The sequence below is a fragment of the Geotrypetes seraphini genome, chromosome 7 (genome assembly GCF_902459505.1).
Source record: "Geotrypetes seraphini chromosome 7, aGeoSer1.1, whole genome shotgun sequence".
NCBI lineage: Eukaryota > Metazoa > Chordata > Amphibia > Gymnophiona > Dermophiidae > Geotrypetes > Geotrypetes seraphini.
Window position 1 is genome coordinate 12,109,265 of NC_047090.1, and position 24,182 is coordinate 12,133,446.

The 24,182-nt window shown below is 44.2% G+C and overlaps 1 protein-coding gene across 2 annotated transcripts; it reads right to left on the minus strand.

The window, feature by feature from the left end:
• Nucleotides 1–1,438: 1,438 nt before the first annotated feature.
• On the minus strand, nucleotides 1,439–23,783 carry TMEM263 (transmembrane protein 263). Of its 2 annotated transcripts, none has more exons than XM_033950842.1 (3): nucleotides 23,618–23,783; nucleotides 8,902–8,967; nucleotides 1,439–2,125 (listed from the first exon to the last, which is right to left on the minus strand). In XM_033950842.1, exons 2-3 carry the CDS (start codon nucleotides 8,960–8,962, stop codon nucleotides 1,839–1,841), a joined length of 348 nt encoding a protein of 115 aa, XP_033806733.1. In that variant the 5' UTR covers nucleotides 8,963–8,967; nucleotides 23,618–23,783; the 3' UTR covers nucleotides 1,439–1,838. The 2 variants fall into 2 exon arrangements, with proteins under 2 accessions (XP_033806733.1, XP_033806732.1); XM_033950841.1 differs by having other exon boundaries at nucleotides 23,536–23,779.
• Nucleotides 23,784–24,182: the final 399 nt, after the last annotated feature.

Sequence of the window (24,182 nt, forward strand, 5' to 3'; positions counted from 1 at the left end):
TTTACGACTGAAAACTTCTGAGCATCGAGGCCTTAGTCCTTTATTTTAGACTCAAACAGCGCACTATCTAGGGTTTAACAGGTTTTTTTTTTTTCTATGAAAGAAAGGTATTCCTTAAGGATATTGCATTGTCATAAATTAGAGGAGAAACTTGTACAATTTCCATAGCTCATACACCATCATTAAAACTGGTCCAATGAAAAGGCATCAAAACCTAAAAAAAAAAAATCAGTTAGAGAAATAAAATGCACCATCCATCTTTAGAGGGGCATAAATATTTGCAGAATTATATTCCCCTGCAGAACATCAAAGGACAAAACACACAAATGTAAACATGACAAGATATGTGACAATTAAACCCACTAGGGACACACATATTAAGCTTTACATCCTCAAAATCAAAATATATTGTGATAGTGCAATTGAAATCATAAATAGTGAATGGTCCTCGGTATACACAACTCAAAGGTGCCTGCCAAGCGTAAGAGTTGTCAGCTGATTAGCCCAAAAGGGTCTACTGAGCATGATACATCCTTGGACCCAAGGTGCTAGTTAAGGTGCAAAAAAAGCAAAAATCAATGTAACATTATCACAATAGTGTAAAGTCCCTGTGAGGTAATACGCAAAATCAATATAGTCATTTGTCAGAAGGGAAAACCCCATGATCCGAGGACCATTCACTATTTATGATAGTGAATGGTCCTATCACAATATATTTCATTTTGATTTTGAGGATTTAAAGCTTAATGTGTGTGTCCCTAGTGGGTTTAATTTACTTAACCATTCTTTCTTATTGGGTTCTTTTTTGCTAAAGATACGTGACAAAACATGCAAAGCTGAGCATTTGGTAGTTTATGTTCTTTTATTAGGAAATTCTTTATACCGTAACAGTTTCTAACTTGAGACCAGCAAAGAGGATCTCTTCCTAGGCACTAAAAGGCATATTTGATTTATACCAATGTGCTTGAAATCAGACATCTCAAAAATTCACATTAACCTGCTAAGTGTGTGTGTGTGTGTGTGTTTATGAGTTACACCAGCTAAAAAATGTTTTATTTCTAGTGCAGATGTTATGGTATATAGATCAAATTCCTGATAAGATCTTGAATAAGCAGTATTGTTCAGTACTAATTTAAACTCATTAAGTTCAACAATATAACATATCCAATGCTAGAATTGCAGCACAAAAATGGTAAGGACCTCATAAATAAAGGTTTAGCACCACTGTTTGTAACTGGAAAGTTTTCATGATGAAAATGCTATACTGGAATGCACATAGGATTCAGCTGATTATCCAAGAACTGCTCATCTTTTTAAGAAATATTCTTTATTCATAGTGTATTCTTCTAGTTGTCTTTAGCACTACATATCTGCTTTTGAGCTTGCAGTTTTAAACATCTTTCCCAAAGAGCAAGTAGGAAACATACTACAAGGTTTGCACAAATGTCATTCTTTATCAAAAGGTACTACCAGAGGAACCTCAGAAAAAGGCAGCTGGCATATCATCAAGTACAATATACGTACTGCAAAAGCCTGCACAGTAAATTTAGAGATATTCACAATTTCAGTTCAAACTTGAGAAGGAAACAGCAAATGAATAAGCAAAATAAGTCTTCTTTTCATCTGCATTTGGAAATAAGCCTCATTACTTTTAGTGACCATTCATACTGTGCACAGATGGGCCTCTTGTACTGCTTCTAGGTAAAAGCACGTCATGGACTAGGATGGTCCTGGTGTAACTGTCATAAAATGCACAGCCTTCCTTTAGTCCGTATCTGAGCATATTTGAGGCCAAGCATGTGATATGAGGTAAGACTTGTGGCTGTCAAGTCATTCCTTCAGTCAGATTTGTCCTTCTTTTTTCCAGTCAAAGGTACTTTATTTGAGACCGCAGTTCCGATCGCACTAACACCACCAGTGACAGCAGACACCCCTCCTTTCACAAGGCCCACACCCATGGCAGGTACAGATGTGACAGCTGTTTTGGTCACCTCAAAACTTTTCCCTCCAATCCAAGCTACACCTCCAATGGTGGCTCCTACAGCTCCTTTGGTTATGCTAAAGATGCCACCAGTTACACGAGTCAGCATTCCAGGTTGTTGCTGAGGATGGTCTTTCAGGACACCTAATGCATAAAACAAGAATGCCAATACCCAACATCAGAAGAGAAATGGAAGGTTTATCTGCTATTACTAAATGCTAGGGTGGTAGATACAGCACCTTGTAAAGTCTTCCAACAGTCCAAGATTAGCACAGTCTTATTATTATTAGCAACATTCAAGTATCTACCATACCACTGAAGCAGGGATTGTGGGAACATGGCTGGTGGGGGTCACTGGATCTCTACATGTTTTGAATAATCTATCTTTACCATAACAGGATGTTTGTTTTTGTTTCTAATCTCTTTGACCAAGATTTGTGTTGGTTTACTATGTAAGTTTTATGCCCTTCTGTGTTGGTTTCATGTAAAAGACTACACCCTTTAATATTTTTCACATTCTATGAAATATAATTCAAAATTAAAGTAGGATTGTCACCGATTTACACAACAAACTCTACACCAGTGCTTCAACTTTCTCCTGGAGGGACACCTAGCCAGTTGGTTTTTCCAGGAGTAACTATATTTGTTTTTGTTGCCTATTATTGTAAATTAAATTGCCTTTTTTGGACAATTTGCAGTATATCAAGTGCCAATAAATTGGAGAATGTTTGCAGACCTCATGTATATTCATTACATGATTGCTGAAAACCTTACCGTGCCTTAAGGAGAAGTTAGAGAAGTACTGCTCTATATTTTCTTTATGAAAGAATTTAAAAAAAAAGGTGACGATAGCTCCATGTTCAGTTGTGCCCTCCAACACCATGGCCTTATCTTCTTTATTTATTCATTTACTTTTATAGCCTGTCCTCCGAAAAAAGCCCAGAATGGGTTACAGTTTTAATTACACAGCATGAGACATAATAGATAATACATACGTTAAGGTTGAAATTGGATTACTTCATTTCAGACTGATTGGGAATCTCATGTTAACAATGTAAGAACGAGAGCGGAGGAATTTAGAGAACCAACCTAGGACTGTGGAGTTGATACCTATCTCAGAGAGTTGGTAAACAAGAATATCATGGTGAACAACATCGAAAGCAGCGGAAAGGTCAAATTGTAGGAGGATGGCGAACTTGTTTCGAGAGTGAAGTTGTTGAACCCTTGAAATCAGGGAAGACAGTAGGGATTCGGTGCTGAAGTTAGGACGAAAGCCATATTGACAGGGTAAAAGAATAGAGAATCTCTCTAAGTATGATGAGAGTTGGGAAGAAATGATGGACTCTATCATCTTGGTTAGGAGAGGGATATTTGCAATTGGGCGATAGCTGGATGGTATGGAAGGTCAAGGTCAGATTTTTTCAGTAGTGGGGTCAAGGCGATATGACCCATTTCTGGGGAGAAATGGCCCGACTGAAGGGCGGAGTTTATGAGAATGGTGATAGAAGAAATAGCCTGAGCGGGAATGTTCTCGTATAGGTAGGAGGGGAATGGGTCCAAGGAGCAATTACAAGATTTCAGTTTGAGGCAGAGATTGAGGACCAGGGATTCAGATACGCGCTCAAAGGTGGTCCAGGATCTGTCAGCTGGGATAGGGTTGGAGACCATTAGGGTGGGGGTGGAATCGGTGGGCACTAGGGAGTTGTAAGAGACTGAAGGAGGGAAAGAGCATCTCAAGGAAGAAACCTTATCGTTGAAGAATTTTGCTAGAACATCGGCTGAGGGAGAGGAGGGGAGCAAGGTGGGGTCTCTTTTGGAGGTTAGGGAGCGCCAGATGTTGAATAGAGTACTGCTTTGATTGTTGGACCTGGAGATTTTGTCACCATAGAAGTTCTTTCTTGCTTTTTTTAGTGCTGTATTGTACAGCTTGATATTGACTCTCCAGGACTGTTTGTCTATAGGACATTTTGATTTTTTCCATATGCGCATGTTGAAGAGGATAAGCACTGTAAAAACGCTAGAACAAGCTTGGTCTCTTTTTAAGGACACAATCACCGAGGCACAAAATCTATATATACTGCGTATCAACAAGGGATCCAAGAGGAAAAAGAACAAAGAACCGGCGTGGCTCACTGTAGAGGTGAAGGAAGCGATCAGAGACAAGAAAACTTTGTTTAAGGAATGGAAAAGGTCAAAGACGTATGGAAACTGGAATAAACATCAATGCAGGTGCCATAAGGCAGTAAAAGGGGCCAAAAGAGACTACGAGGAAAAAATAGCCAAGGAGGCGAAAAACTTCAAACCGTTCTTTTGATATATTAAGGGGAAACGACCTGTGAAGGAAGCAGTGGAACTGTTGGATGACCATGGAATAAAAGGAGCACTAAAAGAGGACAAAGCAATCGCCGACAAACTGAACACATTTTTTGCGTCTGTATTTACCAAAGAGGATATACACAGTAGTGCTGCCCGATTCACCGATTCGAATCAGGTGAATCGATTCGAATCGTTTCAATTAAAAAAAAAAAAATTGGCCTCCCGATTCGATGACCGACCCTTCTCCCGTGCCTTCCTAAAGCAGGAGCGGCAGCGCTGCCTCTTGCTGGCTGCCGCTCCTGCTTGAGGGGGGAGAAAGGCCTGCATGTTCCCCCAGCTTCCCCGCTCTTACCTTAAGCAGCTAATGCGGCAGCCTGCAGGATCGCTGGTGCTATAGTGATCCCTGCAGCTGCCCGTCTTCCTCAGCGGCACGTTCTTTCTGCTACGGTCCTGGCCCTGCTCTGACATCAGGGGCAGGATCGCGGCAGAGAGAACGTGCCGCTGAGGACGACAGGCAGCTGCAGGGATCGCTATAGCACAGCGATCCTGCAGGCTGCTGCATTAGATGCTTAAAGTAAGAGCGGGGAAGCTGGGGGAACATGCAGGCTTGTGGGAGGAGCAGGTCTTCGCAACAGGGAGGAGGAGGAGGAAGAGTGTCTTCGTGGCGGAGAGGGAGCAGGCCTTTGCGGCGGGGAGGAGGAGGAAGAGTACCTTCACAGCGGGAGGGGGGCATGCATTTGTGGGGGGAGCAGGCCTGTGCAGAGGGAGGAGGAAGAGTGCCTTTGTGGCGGGGGGGGGGGCAGGGCTTCATGGCGGGGAGGCAGGCCTGTGCAGAGGGAGGAAGAGGAAGGAGTAAGAGAGGTGAGGGGAGATGCCAGAACTGAGGTGAAGTGAAGGGAGGGACCAAACCAAAAAGAGGAGGAGGAAAGCAGAGGAGAGGTCCTGGACTAATGGAGAAAGGGAGAGAGAAATGCAAGACTACAAGGGGAAGGGTACAAGAGGGACAGATAGTGCTCCAAAGTAGGTGGGCAGGATGGCAGGAGAGATAGTAGGAGAAAGCCTGTACCTGGGAAAGGGGATACAGGAGGTAAGGAAGAAGCTGGACATGGATATGGGGAGAGATAAGATGCTAGGCATGGAGGGAGCATAGGAATAGGGACACAAGGGGGACAGTACTGGAGAAGAGAATAGGGACAGGGATACAGAAGAGAGATGCTGGATGAAAGGGTAGTTGAGAAAAGGAGAAATGCATCTGTGGATGGTGGGGTCCATTAGTGCAGCTGCGGGGGGATAGAGATGAACAAATGGAAAAATGCCAGACCTCAGGGGGAGGAAAGGAAAACAGAAGGGGAGGACAGAGATGGAAGATGGATGGTTAGCACGGAGAAAGAAGGAGAGCCTGATCAAAAGACAACCAGACCAACATGATTTGAAAAATGACCAGACAACAAAAGGTAGGAAAAATAATTTTATTTTCAGTTTTGTGATTACAATATGTCAGATTTGAAATGTGTATCCTTCCATAGCTGGTGTTAGACCGCGAACATGAGCTAGGATTTAACAGAGAGAGGAAAAGTATTTTTTTGTTTGTTTATACCACAGGATCAGTGTGAGTAGGAGAGAACAAAGGGGGTGAAGAAGCTATAAAATAAACCCACCAGGATGTTTGGAATAAACCACCCAATTGGGTAGGAAAATCGAATTGAAAAATCGATTCAATACGCTGAATTGAACTCGAAATTTTTTTGCCTGAATCAGGCAGCACTAATACACAGCACACCAGAACCCATCAGGCTATAGGCTGGAAATAAGACGAGAAACTGGCAGGATTCACAGTCAGTCTAGAGGAGGAATGTAGGCAGAATGATAGGCTTAAGAGCGATAAATCCCTGGGACCGGATGGCATCCATCCGAGGGTCATCAAGGAACTGAAAGGGACCATAGCTGAACTGCTTCAAATAATAGCCAATCTGTCGATCAAATCGGGAAAGATTCCGGAAGACTGGAGGGTGGCAAATATTACGCTGATCTTCAAGAAAGGTTCGAGGGGAGATCCGGGAAACTACAGACCGGCGAGTCTGATTTCGGTACCGGGAAAGATGGTAGAAGGCGCTGAAACAGGCTGATGAAGACCAGTCAGCACAGTTTCAGCAAATGCAGATCGTGTTTGACCAACTTGCTGCACTTCTTTGAGGGAGTAAACAGGCAGACAGACAAGGGCGACCTGGTCAACATTGTATATCTGGATTTTCAGAAGGCGTTTGACAAGGTTCCACATGAACGACTACTTCGGAAAATTAGAAGCCATGGAATCGAGGGGGAAATACTGGCTTGGAAATACTGATGTGGATTAAAAACTGGCTTGAGCTTAGGAAACAGAGAGTGGGTGTAAATGGACAATACTCGGACTGGAAAAGCGTCACCAGTGGGGTGCCGCAGGTCTCGGTGCTTGGACCCGTGCTCTTCAACATCTTTATAAACGATCTAGACATTGGTACAATGAGTGAGGTGATTAAATTTGCTGACGATACGAAGTTATTCAGAGTAGTGAAGACGCAGGGGGATTGCAAAGATATGCAACGTGACATAATCAAGCTCAAGAAATGGGCATCGACATGGCAAATGAGGTTCAACGTGGATAAGTGTAAAGTGATGCATTTCGGTAACAAAAATCTCATGCACGAATGCAGGATGTCCGGGGCAATACTTGGAGAGACCTCCTAGGAATGAGACTTGGGAGTTCTGATTGACAAGTCGATGAAGCCATCCGCGCAATGTGCAGTGGTGGAAAAAAGGGCAAACAGAATGCTAGGAATGATAAAGAAGGGGATCACAAACAGATTGGAGAAGGTTATCATGCCGTTGTACCGGGCCATGGTGCGCCCTCACCTGGAGTACTGCGTCCAGCACTGGTCGCCTTACATAAGATGGACATGGTATTACTCAAAAAGGTCCAGAGAAGGGCGACTAAAATGGTTAAAGGGCTGGAGGAGTTGCCGTACAATGAGAGATTGGAGAAACTGGGCCTCTTCTCCCTTGAAAAGAGGAGACCAAGAGGGGACATGATCGAAACATTCAAGATACTGAAGGGAATAGACTTAGTAGATAAAGACAGATTTTTCACCATCTCCAAGGTAGGGAAAAGGAGAGGGCACTCTCTAAAGTTGAAAGGGGATAGATTCCGTACAAACGTAAGGAAGTTCTTCTTCACCCAGAGAGTGGTAGACAACTGGAACGCTCTTCCAGAGTCTGTTATAGGGGAAAACACCCTCCAGGAATTCAAGACAAAGTTGGACAAGTTCCTGCTAAATTGGTACGCAGGTGAGGCTGGACTCATTTAGAGCACTGGTCTTTGACCTAAGGGCCGCCGCATGAGGGGACTGCTGGGCAAGATGGACCACTGGTTTGACCCAGCAGCGGTAATTCTTATGTTCTTATGTAATTTCAATTGTATTGGTGGCTTAATCCAGGGGTTCTCAGCCTAGTCCTCAAGACACACGTAGCCAATCATGTTTTTAAGACAGCTACAATGAATATGCAAGATTAGAGGTCGACTGAATTTTGGTTTTGGATTCAGCACCGACACCCAGAACAATCAGTCTCTTTGGGGGCAGGAATGAGCACCCAATTTGTCATTGGTGGGTAGCAGGCTCAAGAATGTCCCTACTTGCTCCTGTGCACAGCCAGTTCCAATTTCAAAATGGCAGATAGAACCCCCATCAGCAGTCTCGTTACACTACTGCTGGAAGTTCCAGAAGCCCTTTTTTCTCTCTCTTTTATTCTTGATTTGTTATACCACTACAACTGAAAAGCAGATTTCAGCAGTTCACAGACTAAATAAAGGAGGAAAGGAACTATACCATTGATAGAGAAGAGGGTAAATCATGCACACAATTTACAAGAGAGATCAGAAGTGGAAATTAAGGGGGAAGAAGGGAAGGAGTCTGGTACCATAAGAAAACATGGGAGCAGGTTTACGATTGAGTGAGAACACTCCTGTGCCCACTGCCTACCAAGGTAGGCCCAGGAAAAGACCACCACCAGGGTGGACGGTTTTCTGGTCAGTGGTGGGTGGACAGTTTGGTTTTTGCCAAAACTGAGCTCCCAATTTAGGCCATAGATTCTATTTGGCAAAAAACTAAGATCCTGCACTACCTCCATTCTATGCAATTCTCTTTGTGGCTATCCTGAAAACCTGACTGGATGGGCTTAATTATTACCTTAGCATATTAACATTCTAAATATGAAATATGATTAAACCAATCTTCAGACTACTGGCATGCTGTTATAGCAACTTAGCCTATATATGGTATTGTGTTTCAAGATGGCATCATATATAAATTGTCCATATGTGATTGGCATGGTGGTGAATTGCTGACTGCCCTGTATGATACCAATATTTAATCATTAAGGAATATAATCTGTATGGAGTAGTGGGTATGGCTCTGTCCATCATGTTGGGCAGACCGAATAGACTCTGCAGGTCTTCATCTGCCATAATTTATAAACTGAGAACTCTACACACAGCTGTGTTCTCAGACGAAATGGGAAGTGGGCTTCACCTTGATCCAGTGTTTACAGTAGGTATACATAAAAACACATACTTTCAGGGGGCTCCTCATGAAGACAGGAGGGAACTTCTTCCAGCTTGTTTGAGGAGCTCATGATGCCTAGAAATAAAGACCAGATGTTAAATTCTGGGATTGTCATATGCTAAAAGAAAGTGGGTATTTTGATCCATTATATACACGAGATTGCCCATATCTCTTCAAAACATTTATTCATTCTTCCAGCTTCCTCATATTCCCAATTATTAAAGCAACATTCAAACCTTCTGAAAAGTCATTAATGAATTCTTCCGAAAAGTTACAATAAAAGGATGCATTTGTGGCTTGGTTGGAAAAAAAATGTCAAGTCAATCAAAATCAACTTTCTTCAATATGATGGTAGTTGATCCAAAGGAAACAAAAAATGCCAACCAATATTAAGTAATTAACAGTTTCTAATCATATTTTCACATTGTTATGAATAGTCAGCCTATTATGAGGATATTGTAGGACCATAAACAACTCTAAATTTGTCCCAGACTATTTCAAATTTTAACCATATCTTTTCTACATGAAGTAGAACGTATTCAGACTTGTGGAGGCATGTTCTGATTAGGTTGAATTTATGATTCAACAATTTTTATTGAAACCTGCACCTTGAGACCAGCAAATACAAAAGCTAGGCAAAAAATAGAAAACAATGTTAAGATAACAGGTTGACTTTCAGGATATCAATCGGGGGCCCCTTGCTGGAAGTAACAAAGAAACCCAAGGTTGCAGTATCATTATTACATATCAAATACTACAACCCCCCATTCTTCACCCTCTACCCTCCCCCCCCACAACTCTAGGAAACAACCCAAGAGTATTCTATATTTGATATACCAGCCACAGCCCCTATAGCAACCATCTCTAAAGCTCTAACCGAAGACCACCCAAATCCCAACCAGCTCCACTACCATAACCCAAAGTATAGGATCCTAAAGTTGTGGATGGAAGAGAAATAACCAAACCAACAGTGGATGCTATTATATTAGAATCAAAGTCTGGCTGCACGTTTTATATGAAAGGGAATTTAAGTAGGGGTCCCAAATACCTAAAAAGGGCATCTCTTGCTTCCCACCCAGCAACTCTTGAATACTTTATTCACCACCCCCAATAAGAGGGAGAGCTATCTTGAGGTCCACTCTATTAAGATGGCCTTCTGTCCCAATATACTCAGCTTCCTGACCCAAAGTCTAGGCCCTCTCCCCTGAATACCACCTGATCCCGGCTGACTCAACAAAAGAGCCTCAGGAGAGATTGCCAGTCTCTGTCCCATTATCCGTGTAATATATGCTTCAGTCCACTTGCAAAAGGTTTGAACAACTGTACAGAGTCAAAAAGCATGAAAAAAAATTGGCCTCCTCCAAATTACACTTCAAACGAACATCGATGTGACTGCAGATAACCCATCTTGTGCATCTGGGAAAGTGTGATTATAAGCCCTGTGAAACACTTGAAAAACACATTATCTTAACAGAGCACTGCAGACCTCAGTGGGACACCAAATAATAATAACTTTATTTTTCTATACCGCCAACACCCAAAAAGTTCACAGAATAAAGAGGACTGGACATTCCAGTGATGATACAAAGCATACAGAAAAGCAGTACAATATTTCAAGTCTCCCAAACAAGAGGGAAAAGTCTTTAAGAGGTTCAGAAATAGTTATAGCTTTATGAGTACCAGAAATAGATATTATCCCCAAGGAAATAAGGTCAAAGAATTGTTGCAGTCTAAACCCCAGAGGAAAGCCCATGACATCCTTATCTAGAGAAAGAAAATAATGTTTAAGTTTTCAGAAGGCATAACAATCACCCCACCCAAGGGCTACCCTCCAAGAAAATTCTGTATAAGTAATCAAAGTCCCCGTGGGGTCAAGTAGATTACATTACATTACATTACATTACATTAGTGATTTCTATTCCGCTTGTACCTTGCGGTTCAAAGCGGATTACATAAGAAGAAGCTGGACATTTCCAGGATGGTACATGACAATTAGGGTAAGACATAGTAACAGAATGAGTATAGACTTAGTAACATTGGACGAAGCAGTTATATTGCATTACATATCAAATCTTTTCCAGGCGTTGGTAGGTAATATGATTCGGAAGGATGAATTAGGTTCAATTTTTTTTTTTTTTTTTTGGTCGGTTGAGGGTATGGTGCCAGGGAGTGGGTAAACCTGGTCGGTGTACGTGGAAGAGGAGAGGGAGATTAGGTGTTTTGAATATGCTTTTTGAAAAGTAGCGTTTTGATTTCTTTACGGAATGCTTTGAAGTCAGATGTTGAGGTTAACAATCTGGTTATGGAGGGTTCGAGTTTTGCTGCATGTGTTGCTATGAGGTTATCATAAAGCTTTTTACGATGAGTACCGTTGAGTGGTGGGTATGAGAATGGTGTCAGTGTTCTTCTTATTCTGGGTGGAAGGTTACGGTTTAGGCCAGGGGTGTCAAAGTCCCTCCTCGAGGGCCGGAATCCAGTCGGGTTTTCTGGATTTCCCCAATGAATATGCATTGAAAGCAGTGCATGCAAATAGATCTCATGCAGATTCATTGGGGAAATCCTGAAAACCCGACTGGATTCTGGCCCTCGAGGACCGACTTTGACACCTGTGGTTTAGGCGATCGATTAGATAGGCAGGTGCTGTACCGTACTAGATGTTCTAAAAGGCCAATACCTGCTTCCTCCCAATGCAGAAATGCCCTGTTCTCCTGTCCTGGCAAAACACTAAATTCCCCCTGATGGGCAACAATTGGATACATTCGGTTTACCCCTATGCAAGACACCAAGAATCTCTATGCCTCTCATAACGGTGTAATCACTCAACTACGCTTGAAGTCAATAAGTAAGAGCTTTATGGGGACCTGTAGAATTGAGTAAAAATGATAAGGGGCTACAAAAACACGCTCTAGCAAGAGAGGGCTATAGTGCTAGCTACCCCTTAACCAATTATTAACATGGTGAAGAAGCCAGTCAATACTGTAAGTTCGCATATTTGGAAGGCCCAAGCCTCCCAAGTGCCAAATAAAAAAGGGAGATAAATTTTTGATTTCCTGTTTGCCCAATAAAATTTTCAAATCATCTTATGAATAAGTAAGATATCTCTGGCCTTCAGCTTCATAAGGAGAACCTGCAGCATAAACAGCCATTTGGGGAAAACTATCATTGTATAAAGAATGATCCTTCCTAGTAAGGACATTGGAAGATGTGTCCAATTTTCTAAGAATTGTTTAGTGTTTTTCATCAGAAACTGAACATTAATCTTATATAATAAAACCTTAAGCACGCATGCGCACTTCTACCTGCGTGATCCGTAGGTCCGTGGCAGGTAGGAGTACGCATGCACGCTTAGGGTTCTATTAGCTTGGGAGGAAATACAACGGGCCCACACTCACGGACCTCTGGGGTCTGGTCGGCTCCCTTACATTTCCTGGCTGAACTTATTTTTAAGTTCAAAGCCACAGTGACAGCTCCTCTCATGAGCCGCACCTGCGTCGGAGAAGACTTCCGATGCAGTCGGGGATCATGAAAGGAGCCACCACAGCAGCTTTAAACTTAAAAATAACTCCGGCAAGAAACTAAGTGAGCCGTTTTAGCTGCGTGCTGCTGGGAAGGGAAAGAAAGGGACAGGGGAGGGGGAATGCTGCTGCGGCTGCTGCACAGGGAAGTGGAGGGGGAGGGAAATGCTGCTGCTGCACAGGGAAGTGGGGTGAGAGGAGGGAAATGCTGCTGCACAGGGAAATGGAGGAGGGAATGCTGCTGCTGCAGTTGCTGCACAGGGAAGTGGGGGAGGGAAATGCTGCTGCACAGGGAAATGGAGGAGGAGGGAATGCTGCTGAGGCTGCTGCATAGGGAAGTGGTGGGGGAAGGAAATGCTGCTGCTGCACAGGGAAGTGGGGGGAGGAAAATGTTGCTGCACAGGGAAATGGAGTGGGAGGGAATGCTGCTGCTGCTGCACAGGGAAGTGGGGGGGAGAGGGAAATGCTGCTACATAGGGGGCAGGGAGAGAGACAGATAGAAAGAAAGACAAAAGGGGCCAAGGAGAGAGACAGAAAGAAAGAGACGGGTAGGGAGAGAGACAGAAAGAAAGAAAGACAGACAGACATATATTCTAGCCCATTAATGTAACGGGCTTAAAGATTAGTAGTATATAAATCTCTGATATTTTGTAGGAGCCAAATGCTTAAATATCGAAATGAGCGGTGGGCCCGCCGAAGTGGGAAAGATACCTCCCATTCCTGTCTCAAATTCCCCATTGGGGCCTCTAACTTATCCAGCAAAATCCCCGTATTCCTGAATAACCGATGGTAAGGATGATCTGGGGTCCTGAAGGTATATCAAAAAGTCATCTGCAAAAGCTGCTATTTTGAATTTCTGGTCTATCTCCCCCCCTTTGCTTTCTGAAATGGCTACTATTTCTCTGATTAGAGGGTCCTAAGTGAAAATAAACAAAAGGGGAGACAGGCGACAGCCTTGTCTAGTCCCTCGACAAATGGGAAACTGAGCAGAACCACAGCCATTTACCCAGAGAAAAGCCAGGTGCAGGAGACGTTTTTGGCGTCCCATTTGAAAGAAGTCTGATCGGTTGGGATACACCCTGAGGCAGCAGAATTGTGAAACGCTGGCCACCGTTGGTGTAACAATCAGCCGAAGATAAGTGGAAAGTTTTTCTTCTATCTTTTTTTCATTAGTAAAGCACAGCATAAAGCTCTTATTTCATTGAAGGTCTTTTGCCAATGAGGTGACCGCTCAAACACCTTTAGTAAACCACTTCGGTGGAGGTGGGAGGGCCCTTGTCTGAGGCTTTTTCCTTCATTTTTAGTCATTTAATAGCCTATGCTATCCTTATATTATACTACAGGACATTACAGCATCATCATTGAAAGTGTTTCCTATTTCATACAATTTGTTTTCATGACATCTGAGTCATTTGTGACTACGCCAAATACATACATAAGTTTATAACCCATTCAAATGCATACTTGAGTGCTCAGAAGAAAAGTTGCCAGACTGCAGGACAAGCCCGCTTGGTGTGCTATGATTTGAAATCACTACTTCAGACGCTCCACCAAGCAGGCTTGTCTCGCAGTCTGACAACTTTTCTTCTGAGCACTCAAGTATGCATGTGCATTTGAATGGGTTATAAACCTATGTATATATTTGGCTTCCAAGTTTATGTTTTTGCAAATACAAAGCGATATGGACCTGGGAACATAAGAATTGCCGCTGCTGGGTCAGACCAGGGGTTCATCGTGCCCAGCAGTCCGCTCACGGGGTAGCCCTTAGGTCAAAGATCAGTGCCCTATTTGAGTCTAGCCTTACCTGCGTATGTTCTGGTTCAACAGGAACTTGTCTAACGTATTGAATCCCTGGAGGGTGCTTTCCCCTATAACAGCCTCTGGAAGAGTATTCCAGAACTCTACCACTCTCTGGGTGAAGAACTTCCTTACATTTGTATGGAATCTATCCCCCCTTTTAACTTTAGAGAGTGCCCTCTTGTTCTCTCCACCTTGGAGAGGGTGAACAATCTCTCTTTCTCTACTAAGGGGTCCTTTTACGAAGGCACGTTAGGGCCTTAATGCGTGGAATAACATGCGCTAAAATGCCACACGCGCTAGCTGCTACCACCTCTTCTTGAGCAGGCGGTAGTTTTTCGACTAGCACGCGCTAATCCGGTGCTAGTGCACCTTCGTAAAAGGAGCCCCAAGTCTATTCCTTTCATTATCTTGAATATTTTGATCATATTCCCTCTCAGTCTCCTCTTTTCAAGGGAGAAGAGGCCCAATTTCTCTAGCCTCTCACTGTACGGCAACTCCTCCAGTCCCTTAACCATTTTTATCGCTAATCTCTGGACCCTTACGAGTAGTACAATGTCCTTTTTCATGTACGGCAACCAGTGTTGGACCCAGTATTCCAGGTGGGGGCGCACCATGGCCCGGTACAGCAGCATGATAACCTTCTCCGATCTGTTTGTGATCCCCTTCTTAATCATTCCTAGTATTCTGTTCGCTCTTTTTGCCGCCGCTACCGCGGCGCATTGCACAGACGGCTTCATTGACTTGTCTATAAGTATTCCCAAGTCTCTTTCCTGGAGGGTCTCTCCAAGTACTGCACTGAATATTCTGTATTCGTATATAAGATTTTTGTTACCAAAATGCATCACCTTGCACTTATCCACGTTGAACCTCATTTGCCATTTCGCGGCTCATTCCGCGAGCGTGTTATGTCTTGTTGTAGGTCTTTGCAATCCTTCTGTGTCCTCACTACTCTGAATAATTTTGTATCGTCCACAAATTTAATCACCTCGCTCGTCGTACTAATTTCCAGGTCATTTATAAATACAGTGGTACCTCGGTTTATGAGTGCACCGGTTTGCGAGTGTTTTGCAAGACGAGCAAAACATTTGCAAAATTGGCACCTCGGAAACTGAGCTTGCCTTGATTTGCGAGCGGCGCCCCCCGCGATCCAACATCCCCCGCTCCCCCCGACCGCGATCTGGCATCCCCCAGCACCCACCCAAACACACTGCTTACCCCCATCTGGCACCGGCACAGGACATGCCGGTGCCAAAAGATCTGCGTCTTCTTGTTTGCTGGGCCTTGAGCATCTGCGCATGCTCAAGGCCTTCAAGTTCATGCTCTCTCCGGGGTCCCAGGGATTTATCGTTTTTAAGCCTATCAATCTGCCCGCATACCTCTTCTGGACTGACCGTCGACCCTGTCAGTTTCCTGTCTTCGTTTCCTGTGTGTAGCCTGTTGGCTTCTGGTATATTGGAGATATCCTCTTCGGTAAATATACACGCAAAAAAAGTGTTCGTCGGCGATGGCTTTGTCCTCCTTTAGTACTCCCTTTATTTCATGGTCATCTAACGACCCCATTGCTTCCTTCGCTGGTCGTTTCCCCTTAATATATCGAAAGAATGGCTTAAAATTTTTTGCCTCCTTTGCTATTTTTTCCTCAGTCTCAATTGTCCCCTCTCACCGCCTTATGGCACTTGTTTTGATGTCGTTTATGCTTTTTCCAGTTTTCGTTCATTTCTGTCCTTTTCCATTCCTTAAACGAAGTCTTCTTGTCTCTGATCGCTTCCTTACAGATTTTGTGCCTCGGTGACTGTGTCCTTAAAAAGGGACCATGCTTGCTCTAGTGTTTTTACAGTGCTTATCATCTTATCTTCTTTCCCACCATGACTCTCATCCCTTCGTAGTTCCCTTTTCGGAAGTTCAGTGCCATCATTCTGGATCGATTTTTTGTTCCTGTGTCCAGGTTGAAGTGGATCATATTGTGATCACTGTTTCCCAGCGGCTCTTCTACTTCTATACCTTGTGGCGGTCCTCGTAATCCATTTAGAATTAAGTCCAGAATTGCATTGCCTCTCATATTTTCCTTGACAAGTTGTTCCAGGAAGCAATCGCCTACAGCATCCAGGAACCTGGTCTCCCTACTGCAGCTGGAGGTGCCTCGGTTCCAATCTATCCCCGGATAATTGAAGTCGCCAATGATAACTGCGTTGCCGCCTTTATATTTGTGTTTAATCTCATCTGTCATGTCTCCGTCAGTTTCTTCGGATTGCCCTGAAGGTTGGTTTTAGATGCTGATCTTCGTATCCGTTCCATTTGTTCCCGGTATTTTGGCCCATAGATACTCTACCTTATTGTTCGTTTCCAGCGTGATCTCCGGTAGACTCAATTCCCTCTTTTATGTAAAGGAGAGTTATGCCTAGTAATTATGCATGCAGGTTATAGAATACTAACAGGCGTGAGCCACTGAGCTAGTGGGCCTACAATAAGACATCGAACTGCAGACTTACAGTATTCTGTAACGTTAATTGCATGGGCATTGCTGATACAGAAGTTGCGTTCAGCACACATCATCCCTGTGCCTATCTTTAGGCAATGTAGCAATGAAAATAAGGGAGTGATTTATAAAGTATTTCTGCTGGAAAAAAGACCTCTTGTGCAGAAATGTTTGTTTTACACCTTTGATATGCAACCTAAGCAAATGAATGCTTGAGAGCTGTACTGTACTTTAAATTTATAAAATAGTCACGTGCTTGTGAATGAAAATGGTTCATCTGAGAAGACATGATATATATGCCATATCGTTGGTTGACTAGGGTCAATTTCCTCCATGTTCAATGTAGCCAACAGACTCCTCTTTGTAGTTGAAAATGTGTGCATACCTCAGGCAGATGTGTATATGTACCTTCATGGAATAATTTTTTAATAAACTGGTAACTTATGTGCACATTCTGCAATGCATACAAGGGAGTATGTTATAAACTATTTTATTTTAAGTTGATACATTTTCAGTAGTAGCTCATTGCAAGTTACAACATATTATAAACTCTCCAGAGAAAGGAATATACCTAGGTTATCTGAAATAACGGAGAGTTATACTCTTAGATGTTTGTTAATCGAGTCAGAAGATGATATCTTCTGGCTCATGGGACCCTCGACCACCAGAGGGCATCCGCTGAAAATCAGGGGAGGGAAGTTTCATGGCGACTCCAGGAAGTACTTCTTCACCGAAAGAGTAGTGGATCATTGGAACAGACTCCCACTCCAGGTGATAAAGGCCAGCAGCGTGACGGATTTTAAGAGAAAATGGGATACTCACATGGGATCTTTAAGGGAGTAAATTCAGGGGAGGGGATACTTGGAATGGGCAGACTTGGTGGGCTATAGCCCTTTTCTGCTGCTTTTTTCTATGTTTCTATATGATTAAGGCATTCTTTTCTCAAGTATTTTATTTTATGCTGCTTTGATTTGTTTTTGCAACAAAGACAGTTTTAGAGGAATTTGATTCTCAACCTGTTGCTCTAACCACTAGGATATAGTAATACTAGACAGAGAAAAATGAAGACAGATAAAGACCATACGGCCTATCCAGTGTGCCTTTCACTCCTTTAGAGATCCTATGTACTTGACCCAAGCTTTCTTGAATTCAGATAGTTTTGTCTCCACCACCTTCACTGCATATTCCAGATATTCATCACCCTTTCCACAAAGCAGTACTGTATTTCCTCAGGTTACTTCCGAGTCTATGCCCTTTCACCTTCATCCTATGCCTCCTCATTCCAGCACAGCATAACTGTACCAAATACATTTGTCCAACATGACAGAAAAATCCAAGATCACAACAGAAAAGACAGGACAAATGTCTTATTGCTCCTTGCTCCAGGACAGAACATCACAAAGCCAGACATGTAAGACCAGAGACAAGACAGGTCAGAACTAGATGACAGGAATTGTCTGTATTATGCTTCTATCATGAATTTTTCTTATTTTAACCATTTTACAAGTTACTTTGCCTACACCAAGTACAACTGTCATATTAAAGTTAGAGTGCAAGCAAAAGCAACTTTTAAAGGATAACCAAAAATACCTAATGTAGGGAAGCCCTATTTCAAATCTCACAGATACCTAGGGTAAGAACATGTAGCTCCTGAGATAAATGGGGTAGGGTGGAAGAGAATGTAGCACTTAAGACACTTCTGGAGAAGGTACTCCTTAGGGAATTCTGTGCAACTCCGTAAAGCAGCATTTGTAGAAAATTCTACATGTCGTCTGTACTCCTCAGCCGGTGTTCCATTGAAATATGGGCCACACTGGACCAGGGAGAGTCAGGCTTGCAATTTGAGAGGGAATGTAGTAGAAATAGAGAGGCAGTAGCACATACCAAGTGTCGGCTGCCTGATCCATCTTTCTAGTTTTGTGCAAGAGGGAAAAGGGAGGTAAAGATGCATCACCAGTTTCCCTTTCCCGCCCCCTTGTGCAAAGAAAGTAAGAAGGCAATGATACTGGAGAGCAAGGGGAAGATGGTGATTGGGGGAGAGAAAGAAAGATAATGGGGAGGCGAAGAGATGCTAAGAAGTGGTAAGGAGGAGGAGACCATGTGGAGTCCTCAAAGTACTGGGCTTTCAGGATTTGTATAGTGATGGTGTATAAGATCTTTCTAGTTAGATAGGGAAAATACTGATTCTATTCAGTATGTTATAAGATGCTCTGAGTGAATTTCTGCATGGGTGGCTGGTGGACATGAGGATTACTTGGTTATTTACCTGACTGGTGCGAAGGTGGCGGACCTCACACGCCACCTAGATAAGATTTTAGGCAGTGTTGGGGAGGAGTCCACCGTCTTGATACATGTGGGTACCAATGACATAGGGAAATTCTGGAAGCCAAATTTAGACTCTTAGATAGGAAGTTAAAATCCAGAACCTCCAAGTAGCATTTTCAGAAGTGCTCCCTGTTCCCTACACAGGACCCAAGAAACAGACAGAGCTCCAGAATCTCAATGCATGGACGAGGCAATGGTGCAAGGAGAAGGGTTTTAGTTTGTTAGGAATTGGGTGACATATTGGGGAAGAGGAAGCCTATTCCGCAAAGATGGGCTCCACCTTAACCAGGGTAGAACTAGGATGCTAGTGTCAACATTTAAAAAGGAGACAGAGCAGCTTCCAAACTAGAAACTGGGGGAAGGCCAACAGTCGCTCAAAGAGCATGGTTTGGATCAAGATATCTTTAAAAGATATCACGATAAAAGACAAAGCATCCCGAGAGCAAGGTTGAAATACAGGCCACTGTAGACCAGGTTTCCTTAAATACCAGAGCAATCTGATTTTAAAGATTGCAAATTATTCATGCCAACTGCTGAGCAAATTGTAAATAGATATGACAAACATTGTTTCAAAGGTCTGTATGCAAATGTCAGAAGCCTAAGAAGCAAGATGGGAGAGAGAGAATACATTGCACCAAATGAAAAGATAGATAAGATAACCAATGAGACCCTGTCATACCAGGGTACAAACTATATCACAGTGATAGGGTGAATTGAATTGGTGGAAGCTAGGGTTAAATATTAAGGAGGACCTTGATTCAAATGGACTGAAAATTCTATAGGAGCAGAAACACATTTTGGAATCCGTACCGGTAGAAATCCCATGTGTAAAGGGGAAAAGGTTAGTGATAGGAGTATATTGTTCTATTGATCACTCTCTCCTCAAAAATGGATTTCCTGTCCTATTAACCCTCTTTCTTCCTCCCCTCTTAAAGTCAATCAATTTGTACCTTTGCTTAATCCTTGCATAGAACTTCACGGTATTGCGGTATATAAGCTGTTATTATTATTATTATTATTATTATTATATTACTGACTGCCTGACCAGGATGAATGGGCAGACGCTGAAGAAATTAGTGAGGCTAACAAACTGGTTAACAATAATAATGGGAGATTTCAAGTACTCCCGATATCCCTCCAGGCATGCTAGGGAGATGAAATCAAGGACTGCTTTATGGAGCAGCTGACAAGAGAAGAAGCAACACTAGACCTGGCTGGGGATAACTGGTAATGGCCTTTCATGGATTGAGAACTGGTGGGTTTAAATGGGGGGTAGATTTCCCCAATGAATATGCATGAGATCTATTTGCATGCGCTGCTTTCAGTGCATATTCGTTTAAATGGTCCATAGTCTAAATCAGGGGTCTCAAAGTCCCTCATTGAGGGTCGGAATCCAGTCGGGTTTTCAGGATTTCCCCAATGAATATGCATTGAAAGCAGTGCATGCACATAGATCTCAAGCATATTCATTGGGGAAATCCTGAAAACCCAACTGGATTCTGGCCCTCGAGGACCGGAGTTGCCCATCCCTGACATAGACACTCTAATCCAGGGGTCTCAAAGTCCCTCCTTGAGGGCCCCAATCCAGTCGGGTTTTTTAGGATTTCCCCAATGAATATGCATTGAAAGCAGTGCATGGACATAGATCTCATGCATATTCATTGGGGAAATCCTGAAAACCCAACTGGATTCTGGACCTCGAGGACCGGAGTTGCCCATCCCTGACATAGACACTCTAATCTAGGGGTCTCAAAGTCCCTCCTTGAGGGCCGCAATCCAGTCGGGTTTTCAGGATTTCCCCAATGAATATGCATTGAAAGCAGTGCATGCGCAGAGATCTCATGCATATTCATTGGGGAAATCCTGAAAACCCGACTGGATTCCGGCCCACGAGGACCGGAGTTGCCCATCCCTGACATAGACACTCTAATCTAGGGGTCTCAAAGTCCCTCCTTGAGGGCCGCAATCCAGTCGGGTTTTCAGGATTTCCCCAATGAATATGCATTGAAAGCAGTGCATGCACATAGATCTCATGCATATTCATTGGGGAAATCCTGAAAACCCGACTGGATTCCAGCCCTCGAGGACCGGAGTTGCCCATCCCTGACATAGACACTCTAATCTAGGGGTCTCAAAGTCCCTCCTTGAGGGCCGCAATCCAGTCGGGTTTTCAGGATTTCCCCAATGAATATGCATTGAAAGCAGTGCATGCACATAGATCTCATGCATATTCATTGGGGAAATCCTGAAAACCCAACTGGATTCTGGCCCTCGAGGACCGGAGTTGCCCATCCCTGACATAGACACTCTAATCCAGGGGTCTCAAAGTCCCTCCTTGAGGGCCCCAATCCAGTCGGGTTTTTTAGGATTTCCCCAATGAATATGCATTGAAAGCAGTGCATGGACATAGATCTCATGCATATTCATTGGGGAAATCCTGAAAACCCAACTGGATTCTGGACCTCGAGGACCGGAGTTGCCCATCCCTGACATAGACACTCTAATCTAGGGGTCTCAAAGTCCCTCCTTGAGGGCCGCAATCCAGTCGGGTTTTCAGGATTTCCCCAATGAATATGCATTGAAAGCAGTGCATGCGCAGAGATCTCATGCATATTCATTGGGGAAATCCTGAAAACCCGACTGGATTCCAGCCCTCGAGGACCGGAGTTTCCCATCTCTGACATAGACACTCTAATCTAGGGGTCTCAAAGTCCCTCCTTGAGGGCCGCAATTCAGTCGGGTTTTCAGGATTTCCCCAATGAATATGCATTGAAAGCAGTGCATGCACATAGATCTCATGCATATTCATTGGGGAAATCCTGAAAACCCGACTGGATTCCAGCCCTCGAGGACCGGAGTTTCCCATCTCTGAAATAGATACTCTAATCTAGGGGTCTCAAAGTCCCTCCTTGAGGGCCGCAATCCAGTCGGGTTTTCAGGATTTCCCCAATGAATATGCATCGAAAGCAGTGCATGCGCAGAGATCTCATGCATATTCATTGGGGAAATCCTGAAAACCCGACTGGATTCCGGCCCTTGAGGACCGGAGTTGCCCATCCCTGACATAGACACTCTAATCTAGGGGTCTCAAAGTCCCTCCTTGAGGGCCGCAATCCAGTCGGGTTTTCAGGATTTCCCCAATGAATATGCATTGAAAGCAGTGCATGCACATACATCTCATGCATATTCATTGGGGAAATCCTGAAAACCCGACTGGATTCCAGCCCTCGAGGACCGGAGTTGCCCATCCCTGACATAGACACTCTAATCTAGGGGTCTCAAAGTCCCTCCTTGAGGGCCGCAATCCAGTTGGGTTTTCAGGATTTCCCCAATGAATATGCATTGAAAGCAGTGCATGCACATACATCTCATGCATATTCATTGGGGAAATCCTGAAAACCCGACTGGATTCCAACCCTCGAGGACCGGAGTTTCCCATCTCTGACATAGACACTCTAATCTAGGGGTCTCAAAGTCCCTCCTTGAGGGCCGCAATCCAGTCAGGTTTTCAGGATTTCCCCAATGAATATGCATCGAAAGCAGTGCATGCGCAGAGATCTCATGCATATTCATTGGGGAAATCCTGAAAACCCGACTGGATTCCGGCCCTTGAGGACCGGAGTTGCCCATCCCTGACATAGACACTCTAATCTAGGGGTCTCAAAGTCCCTCCTTGAGGGCCGCAATCCAGTCGGGTTTTCAGGATTTCCCCAATGAATATGCATTGAAAGCAGTGCATGCACATAGATCTCATGCATATTCATTGGGGAAATCCTGAAAACCCGACTGGATTCCAGCCCTCGAGGACCGGAGTTGCCCATCCCTGACATAGACACTCTAATCTAGGGGTCTCAAAGTCCCTCCTTAAGGGCCGCAATCCAGTCGGGTTTTCAGGATTTCCCCAATGAATATGCATTGAAAGCAGTGCATGCACATACATCTCATGCATATTCATTGGGGAAATCCTGAAAACCCGACTGGATTCCAGCCCTCGAGGACCGGAGTTGCCCATCCCTGACATAGACACTCTAATCTAGGGGTCTCAAAGTCCCTCCTTGAGGGCCGCAATCCAGTCGGGTTTTCAGGATTTCCCCAATGAATATGCATTGAAAGCAGTGCATGCACATAGATCTCATGCATATTCATTGGGGAAATCCTGAAAACCCGACTGGATTCCAGCCCTCGAGGACCGGAGTTGCCCATCCCTGACATAGACACTCTAATCTAGGGGTCTCAAAGTCCCTCCTTGAGGGCCGCAATCCAGTCGGGTTTTCAGGATTTCCCCAATGAATATGCATTGAAAGCAGTGCATGCACATAGATCTCATGCATATTCATTGGGGAAATCCTGAAAACCCGACTGGATTGCGGCCCTCAAGGAGGGACTTTGAGATCCCTGGTCTAAATGGAAAAGGGTAGCTCGTGGGTTCCCCCAGAGTCTCTGCCGGCACCGCTGCCTTTTTAACAGAATCCAATGGCACAAAGTGGTCGAGGGTAGGTTTGGGAAGCAAAGAGAAGGAAACGGTACCTGGAATGCTGTGGGCCGTTCTGGCGGCCGGGCCAGGAAGCTACTAAGTGGCAGCCGCTGAAACGAGGCTCGGGCGACTCACCTGCTGCTCCCGGCTCGGCGCGCGCCCTCCCTTTAACGGTAACGAAAGACTCGCTGGCAGCGCGGCTGCTGCTGCTGCTGCCGACGTGGCGCCTCCTGCGTCACTGCCGAGCGACCAATCAGAAGGCGGGAGGGGGGACGCAGCACGTCGAGCGCGAGCATCCCATCTCTCGCGCCGCGTCTTCTCTGCTTGCCTTTAGCCATTGAGCTGGACTATACTTCTTCGTCCCCTGGGCTCACAATCTATCTAATGCACCTGGGGCACGAGGAGCAGCATAAGGGTTTGAACCCACATCTCTAGGAAAAAGGGACAAAGCTCCAGAAATTACAACCAAAGTTCATAGAGTGCATTGGGGAAATTTTTCATTTGATTTGGCCTATTGGATTGATTTTCCAATTTCATTCACTTTTCTTGCCCAATTGGGTGGGGTTTTTTTTCCCAAATGGTTTGGCAGGTTTATTTTGTAGCCTCTTCACTCCCATTTGCCCTCTCCAACCCCACACCAGTGCTGTGGTGTAAACTAGAGAATGACACGGGGAAAAAATCTTGCCCCGTCACTGTCACT